Raw genomic sequence first — 9,773 nt, 5'->3', positions numbered from 1 at the left:
ACAGTATTTTTACAGTGTGGTATTACTGCCTAATAACTGAATTTTTCCTCCACCATCTGGTACATGTGATCTTTTCCTTAATTGGTGAGCACATTCATACATTTTCATTTTTTACACATTAGCTGTATAAAAATAACATTTCTCCACATTCTGTATCCTGCACTGAGATTGTTTAACAGGCTTAGTCAGACTTAAACTTAACTTAAACAGAACATTTCAGACGCCAGTTTCCATTTTTTGCTGTTTTCTCACAAATACTTCTGTGAGGCTTTTTGCAGGATTTATCAAACCAACACTTCAGGTCACGAGCTCCTGATTTCTCCCCCATCCTCGCACAGTCTTCTCCATCAGGATCTTCCACTGTCCAGTTGTCTGGCTCATTGCCTCTCCAAAAGGACAAACTGAGATAGTGAGAACAGAAAGAGCTGGTTCAATAAAACTGGAAACTTCGCTATTGGAAATTGACTAAATCTGTTTACGACAGTGAAACCTTGTGTTCAGTGGAGAGCCATCTGCCCACAACCATGTGCCCTCTTCCTTTGAGTCTGTCAGTCCGATCCAGAACTTGTCCTCAGGTCCGTTCATTTTGTCTCTCAGTTTCAGCTCCAGGAATGTCTGGACAGGAAAGTTGATGAAAAGACAAAATGTAACATCACTTTTCTGAGCTGAGAGATCATGTTAACTAATGCAGAAACATAAGGATGTGATAAATGAAGCCAGTGAGCTACATGAACCTGCAGCAGTGTTATACCTGCTCCTCTCTGCTGTCTATCTTAACCAGGTCTCCTCCTTGTTGTTGACATTCAACTCTGCTGTTATTCCAGGATGAACTATTGGTGGAGAAATAATAGCACTTTCCTCCATGTTGCTCCCAGCCTTCCTCACATATCGGACATGACTCATCTTTGAAGAGATCACAGCAAAGACTTCAGTCAGGTGCAACGAACCACTGTTTATATTTGTGTGATTAATAAGCAGCGGGAGCTTTGAATCTGAGAGCAGCTGAGACAATCAGAGAGAGGCAACAGTTTTCTGCTTCACAGGTACAGTATGCTGCCAAGTCATTGTATCTGTTAATCCATCACTGTCTCTTTAATAATCGTCAGTGGAAGCATGTAAGAAAGGAAAACTCCATCACATACTTATTGCAGGAGGCTGTGGGCTCGTTTGCTGCACTGTGTTGCATGGTTTTACTTCAGAGCACCTCTCTGTAATGAGGGTAATGTAAAGAGGGTAAAAGGATTTCACTTTCATTAGTCCTAACAATCATTCTTTTCATTAACAGACTAATAACTAGGGTCACCTGTCAGAACCAAACTGAAAACAATCTTTTAATTTAATTGACAATGTACCAATTTTTTGCCTTTATTTTTATGACAAGACAGTTAAGAGAGGAAATTTGGTGCCATGGGTCGCACTCAAACCCACACAGCTGCAACAACGTGCCTTTATAGATGGAGCACACGCTCTAGCGGTGAGCCAACCAGCATCCCAAAAATATACCACATTTTAAAGTGACCTTGTAGAATCTTACCAACAAACCCTTTTAGTGTCAAAACAGACAAGCTTACCTGTGAGATTGTTTTTCAAAGCTTCATGCTCAGCTGTCAGCTTTTGGAGACGTTCCATGGTTTGACTGTTTTTATAAGCTGATAAAATAAAGTATAGTCAAGGTCAAACACTTGTTTAGGAAACTATTCAGTGTCTGATGAAAAATATTCGATAAACATCTGTTTATTTTACATTCTGAGATTAACTTAGAATAAACGTGTACGGTAATAGGGAAAAAAAAAGTAAAATGTTCTGATTTTACATCAACAGTTCTGTTGAGATTCACTACATTTCAAGCTGTCCTTTTCTGTCAATGCAAAAAAAATCTGCCATCTTTTAGATTTTATGAGCCACTCTGAATTAATTATTTTAAAAACTCACAGGTAACACCAAGAGCGATGACAGCAGCAGCCAGGAGAGCACTGAGAACTACCAAGGCCACTCTCTCTAACTTGACCTTTGACCCTCCTTGTTGTTGAGACCCTGCTGAACAGCAGAGGACACAGACAGTGTGTTTATATGCACTCAATTAAGCAGGTTAGTTAAGTAATGAATGTTGAGGATGGATGAATGGATGTGAGGAAGGGGATTAACGTGAGGGAGAAAGTCGTCTGTTAAGGCCGTTCTGGTCGGTCTGGGACGGATATATTGTTGATATATACCTAGAAGAAGTGAGATGGTGGTGGTATACACAGGACTGAGAAGAAGAAGGGATAAAAGAAGGGAAGAGGGGGTGAATGGATGTGAATGGGAATGGGGAGATGAAGAGATAAAGGGTAAGTGGATGAGGGAGGGTCGAGAAAACTAAGACACAGAACAGGATTGGTTGACCAGGTGTAAGTAGGCTTGACATGGGATTGGATGAGTAGTTGAAGCCCTAATCCTGAACCCAAGTTAACTAGTTAACTTCATCATGTGCAGGAAAAAAACTGCAAACAGAAAAAGAAAGATGACACAGTCAATGTGAGGAAGACTACAGAATAGTGTAGAAGGTGGACATGAACGCCTGTACAGTATAATTCAGCAGCAACAGAAACATTACACTGCATTAGATTACACAGGTGCAGTGGTGGAAGAAATATTCAGATCTTTAACTTGAGTAAAAGTACTGTACAAATACTCTGTTACAAGTGAAGGCCTTGCAATTAAAAATGTTTCTTAAGTAAAAGTATGCAAGTAATCATGAAAATATATTAAAAGTAAAAGTATGTTTTACTAAGATATTATTTTATGTGCAAAAACTTTTAAAGTAATTAGAATCTAATGCTGACAAAAATTTATTAAGTAACAAGTACAATATTTCTCTCTGAAATGTTGAGGTAAAAGTGACATCAAAATAAAATGTTGAGTAAATGTACTTAATTACATTCCACCACTGCAATCAAAACTATCTAAATATCTTATATCACATATAACAAAATTAAATCTGGATCCTTCACAATGAAGATTTGATTTTGTGGTGTTTTTTTCCCAAAAGCCAAGCGATCATTCAATAAAATTCTACATATATAAATAAGTTTTTAATCTAAAAAGTTCAACTTTCCTCAAAGACATGGGCGATTAACTGAAGTACTTCTCCAGGTGTTTGTTGATAGTTGATAGATGATAGATAGTTTTAAAGATGTCTCCTGAGATACAAGTTGATAGTTTTAAATGGAAAAGAGATATTTGAACTTGTAAGACTGAAATATTCAATATGGCTTTTAGAGCTGTAGTAACCCAAATGTTTTGTTGTTTAAGGAACTTTTGGAATCACTATTACAGCAAAACATTTCACACATTCACACACACTGAACATTTTCTGCATGTTGTGCGTTCCCTCACTTGCTGCTCTGAGCTGTTTCTTACTTTGCATGAGGGTGGTCAGTTCATATCCAGCACACACCAGTACAAAGTGTGGTAGCTGGAGAGATGCTGTTCACGTACTGTGCACTGCCAAGGTGCCCTAAATGCCCCAGGAGCAGCCACTATATGACAGGAACAGGAAACAAGGATCTTAACACTTAGTAAGTATAGTTCCTTTTTCTGGACCATGGCTTCTCCTCACCCCATTTTACAGTAGATTACCAGACTTTTTCAACATGTCCTTTTAGCCATCGAGTGGTGCATGGTTTCTCTTTCATTCTTTCTTTCAGTTGGGAAAAGTGGGATATATTATGAGAATGAAGGACACAACATGTAAAAAGTTTACATGCATGATGCCCTTCAAGCTACATTATATCTGCAGTAAGTTGTCTTCACAGAAATCTTTGCTCTGCATTGAGTTTAGTTCACTTAAAGAACCATCAGATTCTGATGCTGTTATATTAATGTTTGTTCACATGTGTACAGTTTGCAATTGATTTATACAGATGTATTTTTAACACACAAAATGCCAATTTTCCCTTTAATGCATGTAAAATGTGTTAATTTATTGCAGTGAATATACCTTAAAATCACAGTATATGTTTTAAAAAGTCAAAATATTTAGTCTCCTATTTCCTTGAACTAAATATTACTATATATTTATAGTGAGACCATTGAAGATGACTGAGAAAAGCTCTGTATGACTGGAGAATACATGTTTTTCTTCTGGAAAAAAAATGCTCAGACTGGTGGCTGTTTGCTTCACGATGACCACTGACTGGAGGTCACAGTTCACCTTCCTGTTAATATTCAGTTTTTCTCAGTCACTTTGGTACATTTCTTGAATCATGCTTAACAACTGTAAAACAGTAAGAGGATTTCTCTAAACAGATCGGCAAACAGCACCACACAGTGGATTACCTGCAAAAGCCTTTAACTTGTTCAAAATCCTTAGTTTATCTCTTACAGTTTTTTTCTCACTTTAGTACATTTCTCAGACCAGAAACGAAATTCTCAAAACTACTTGTTTAACCTCCACATCGTCTCGTCACTTGTGCATTGTTTTGATCATATTGCAAATGCTTTGACACATTGAAGCAAATGATGTACAATTGTACAATAAAGGCCATGTACAATTGTCTGCTGTTTCCTTTATCAATTGCTTATGCCATGCTGATCACAATTAATTACAACAGTCTCTGTTAAATAGTCTTACCCCCCAAAACATCTAGGCACAAGTTCATTGTATAAGTCACTACATGCAAAATGGTTGAACAGTAAAACCTAACTGTGAATCCTGTCCAATCTCTTGCAATGTATAACTTCATACTGTTGAAATTGATATGCCACATTGAAAAAGTGCAGCCTTGTGCATTTTCAATCACTGTCATCAAAATTGGTTAGCCATAGTTTAGTTCACATCAGATAACACTTAGAGATTACACTGTTATATTGACAACGTAAACAATGACACAAGGACATGTCTTTCTCATGGCACTGACATGTTCAATGACATAAAGATTTGCTTTTGAGAGATAGACTAAGCATTTTGAGCAAGTTACAGGCTTTTGCAGGTAATCCACTGTGTTGTGCTTTTTGTTCGATATGTTTCGAGAAATGTACTCACTGTTTTGCAAATGTTAGGGATGATTGGAGAAATGTACCAAAGTGAATGAGAGAAACTGTAATAGTAAATATTTATGTCAGTGTGTCAGAATGACAAGTCCTTGTGTCATTGTTTACAAACAAGATAGTCTAAATTTTTTGCCATGTTGTCAACATAACAGTGTAACAATAATACTGTAACAGTTCCCATTTTACTATTAACAATTGATTTTGTAGTAGTACTTAATTTTTAGTTACTAGTAACTAATTGCAAATGTTTGCCATTGTAATGATTGGGGCTCTGCAGTTCATGTCACATATTCATTACCTACTTGTAACTATTGATACTAGTACCTATTCATTAGTTATTAGTAACTATTCCAAAAGCTAATGGTAACATTTTCATTCCTACTAGTACATTTTGGGGGGTACAATTCACTGCTTGTTGATAGTAACATTTGGAATGGTTATTAGTAAGGCAAGGCAAGGCAAGGCAAGTTTATTTGTATAGCACAATTTAATTAATTCAAATTAATTAATTCAAAGTGCTTTACATAAAACATAAAAGCAACAGGGAAATATGTAGAAGTTTAAAAGCAACATAAAATATAATAAAAGTTACAGTGTTACAATCAGGGTTAAAAGAGTTAAATGGAAGCTAAAAACAAAGAAAAAGAAAACAGGACAGTAAAAGTTACAGTGCAGTGTAAGTTATCAGTAAAAAGAAAAATCTTAAATATTTAATTAAAAGCAATGGTAAAAAGAAAAGTCTTCAGTCTTAATTTAAAAGAACTGACTGTTTCAGCAGACCTGCAGTTATCTGGGAGTTTGTTCCAAATATACAGAGCATAATAACTGAACGCTGCTTCTCCTTGTTTAGTTTTGACTCTGGGGACAGAAAGCAGACCTGCCCCAGACGTCCTGAGAGGTCTGGATGGTTCGTAACGAAGCAGAAGATCGGAAATGTATTTTAGCCCTAAACCATTTAGTGCTTTATAAACTAACAGCAGGATTTTGAAATCAGTTCTTTGACATACAGGAAGCCAATGTAAAGACCTCAGAACTGGAGTGATGTGATCCACCTTTTTGGTCTTAGTGAGGACTCGAGCAGCAATGTTCTGAATCAGCTGCAGCAGTCTGATGGATTTCTTAGGGAGCCCTGTAAGGACGCTGTTACAGTAGTCAAGTCAACTGAAGATAAATGCATGGATAAGCTTTTCCAGGTCCTGCTGAGTCCTTTAAGTCCTTTAATCCTTTATATATTCTTCAGGTGATGGTAGGCTGACTTTGTAATTGTGTTAATATGGCTTCTCAAATTCAGGTCTGAGTCCATGACTACACCAAGATTTCTGGCTTGATTTGTGGTTCTTAACATTACAGATTGAAGTCCCTGGCTCCAAAAACAATAACTGCAGTTTTATCCTTGTTTAATTGAAGAAAATTCTGGCACATCCAATCGTTGACCTGCTCAATACAGTTACTCAGCGCCTGTATGGGATCATAGTCCCCTGATGATATGGTTATGTAAGTCTGTGTGTCATCTGCATAATGATGGTAACATATTTTGTTGTTTTTCATAATCAGAGCCAGTGGAAGCATGTAAATGTTAAACAAAAGAGGTCCCAGAATGGAGCCTTGGGGAACTCCACATGTCATTTTTGTCAGCTCAGATGTGAGATTACCTATAGACACAAAGTAGTCCCTGTCCTTTAAGTAGGATTCAAACCAGTTTAGTACTGTGCCAGAAAGTCCAACCCAGTTTTCAAGTCTGTCTAGTAATATGTTGTGGTCAACCGTGTCGAATGCAGCACTGAGAGTCAATAATACTAAGACTGAAATTCTGCCACTGTCAGTGTTTACATAGATGTCATTGAAGACCTTAACAAGAGCTGTCTCAGTGCTGTGGTGTGGTCGAAAACCTGAGTGGAAGACATCAAAACAGTTATTTAGTGACAAGAAAGCACTAAGCTGTTGAAAAACAGCCTTTTCAATGATTTTACTTAAAAATGGGAGATTTGATATGGGCCTATAATTGCTCATTAGTGAACTGTCTAGATTATTGTGCGTGGGCCTCGTCACATGTTGAATCAGTCCATAATTATCAAGAACACAAAACAGTTCTTTAGTCCCTCTGTCCTGGGGGTTGTCAACATGGATGTTAAAATCACCAACAATAACCACACAGTCAAAGTCAATACAGATTATAGACAGCAGTTCACCAAAGTCATCAAAAACGTTTGCACAGTATTTAGGGGGCCTGTAGATATTTAGAAAGATAGCTCAAGAAGAGGAATTCAGCTGAAGAGCCACATATTCAAAAGAAGCAACATTCCCATCAGACATCTTTTTGCATTGGAGGGAGTCATTAAACAAAATGGCAACTCCACCTCCTCTCTTATGCACTCTAGCTTCACTCATGAAACTGAAGTTGGGAGGGGTAGACTCGATAAGGACAGCTGCACTGTTATCTTGGTCCAACCAAGTTTCAGTTAAAAACATGAAATTAAGATTGTGAGTTATTATAAAATCATTGATTAAAATGTTTTTCCTGCCAAAGACCTAACGTTTAACAAAGCTTTTAGTGTGTTAAAAATATTATCTGGCCCACTTTTTTCGACAGGCTGCGGCTGACGAGGAATTAATACTAAATTTGCAGGATATGTTGAGTGCTTCCTGTTTCTTAACACATTCACCATGCTTTTTCTGTTACCTATCAAGACAGGGATGGAGAAGACTACCAGCACACTGGGCCCCGGCCTGTCCTGGGAAGAGTCATGAGTGCTATTTAACTTGTAGCCTGGACACAGCACATATCAGTGTACATCATAAAAGCAATTTCTAGAAAAACTAAACTAACTAAAAAATAAACATATTAGTGACTCGTAAAATGGAAATGGTTACTGATAACTATTCAATTACTTACTAATAACTAGTAAATAAGTGATATCTGAACTGCTGAGCCCCATAGATGTCATTGGCAAATATGTGCAATAAGTTACTAGTAACTAATAAAATAGTTACAAGTAAGTTATAAAAACTAGTAGCTTCTAAATAGTGAGTTTTAAGTAATAAATGTTAAAACAGTTTGCCATAGAATCTCTTCCACATCACAGCACATATCTTCATCAGTTCACTGGCTCATGCAATGAACTTGTTTTGGGGGGTTAGACTATTTAACCAGTATAAAGAACCAATATGATAAATTGTGATCAACAAGACATAAACAATTGATACAGCAGACAGTTGTGTGTTTGCATGATTGTGCCAAAAGCATTTGCAGTTTGTTCAAAAGAATGAGAAATTGCTTTTATGATGTACACAAGTGACTAGACAATGTGACGGGTTGAACAAGTAGTTTAGAGAATTTCACTTATGATCTGAGAAATGTACCAAAGCGGCAGAGAGAAACTATAATACTGTTCATTACCCACCAGGAAGCTCTTTGGATGGCTGAGTCTTCAGGATCCTGACTTCAGAGTGTGTGGTTTCCTCCGATGAGGGATTTGTGCCTGCAACACACACACAAAAAAAAATCCCAAACCGCTGATGAAATTCCTGTGAACATGTGCTGACTACTGAAAAGGTGTAACACTAAACGTTTATATTTCACTCAGATCGTGACAAATGCAGTTTTTTTTCATCACTTTGGTACTATTATCGCAAGTGTGTGGTAAGATTTCACAACTCTTAGTACAAAACTTCAAACTCATCACACTTGTAACACAGCCAATTTCTCCAAACTAATCAACTATTGATTCAAAATATACATTTCTCGTGAAATGTCATGAGAACACTGTTATATTGACAACGTAAACAATGACACAAGGACATGTGTTTCTGATGGCACTGACATGTTCAATGACATAAAGATTTGCTTTTGAGAGATAGACTAAGCATTTTGAGCAAGTTACAGGCTTTTGCAGGTAATCCACTGTGTTGTGCTTTTTGTTCGATATGTTTCGAGAAATGTACTCACTGTTTTGCAAATGCTAGGGATGATTGGAGAAATGTACCTAAGTGAGTGAGAGAAACTGTAATAGTAAATATTTATGTCAGTGTGTCAGAATGACAAGTCCTTGTGTCGTTGTTTACAAACAAGATAGTCTAAATTTTTTGCCATGTTGTCAACATAACAATGTAACAGTAATACTGTAACAGTTCCCATTTTACTATTAACAATTGATTTTGTAGTAGTACTTAATTTTTAGTTACTAGTAACTAATTGCAAATGTTTGCCATTGTAATGTTTGGGGCTCTGCAGTTCATGTCACATATTCATTACCTACTAGTAACTATTGGAATTTTATTAGTATCTGTTATTTAGATACTAGTACCTATTCATTAGTTATTAGTAACTATTCCAAAAGACAGGCTAATGGTAACATTTTCATTCCTACTAGTACATTTTGGGGGTTACAATTCATTCATTTATGACTAGTAAATCTGCTTGTTGATAGTAACATTTGGAATGGTTATTAGTAAGGCAAGGCAAGGCAAGTTTATTTGTATAGCACAATTTAACAACAAGTTAATTCAAAGTGCTTTACATAAAACATAAAAGCAACAGGGAAATATGTAAAAGTTTAAAAGCAACATAAAATATAATAAAAGTTACAGTGTTACAATCAGAGTTAAAAGAGTTAAATGGAAAATAATAAAAAGCTAAAAACAAAGAAAAAGAAAACAGGACAGTAAAAGTTACAGTGCAGTGTAAGTTATCAGTAAAAAGAAAAATCTTAAATATTTAATTAAAAGCAATGGTAAAAAGAAAA

General features: G+C 36.4%; 1 protein-coding gene across 1 annotated transcript in view; it reads right to left on the bottom strand.

Annotated features, from left to right (window-relative positions):
- The window catches only part of LOC123976698 (hepatic lectin-like), a 13,190-nt gene continuing 3,417 nt past the window's right edge, over positions 1–9,773 (bottom strand). The window contains exons 3-9 of the mRNA XM_046059047.1: positions 8,433–8,510; positions 1,933–2,037; positions 1,572–1,649; positions 1,143–1,208; positions 752–903; positions 491–615; positions 1–401 (exon numbers count right to left, since the gene is read on the bottom strand). Of these exons, the coding sequence (XP_045915003.1) occupies positions 203–401; positions 491–615; positions 752–903; positions 1,143–1,208; positions 1,572–1,649; positions 1,933–2,037; positions 8,433–8,510 (803 nt within the window). The 3' untranslated portion in view covers positions 1–202. The remainder of the gene's footprint in view (positions 402–490; positions 616–751; positions 904–1,142; positions 1,209–1,571; positions 1,650–1,932; positions 2,038–8,432; positions 8,511–9,773) is intronic.

The sequence above is a fragment of the Micropterus dolomieu genome, linkage group LG09 (assembly GCF_021292245.1).
Source record: "Micropterus dolomieu isolate WLL.071019.BEF.003 ecotype Adirondacks linkage group LG09, ASM2129224v1, whole genome shotgun sequence".
Classification (NCBI taxonomy): domain Eukaryota; kingdom Metazoa; phylum Chordata; class Actinopteri; order Centrarchiformes; family Centrarchidae; genus Micropterus; species Micropterus dolomieu.
This window is presented reverse-complemented; position numbering and strand designations above follow the sequence as displayed.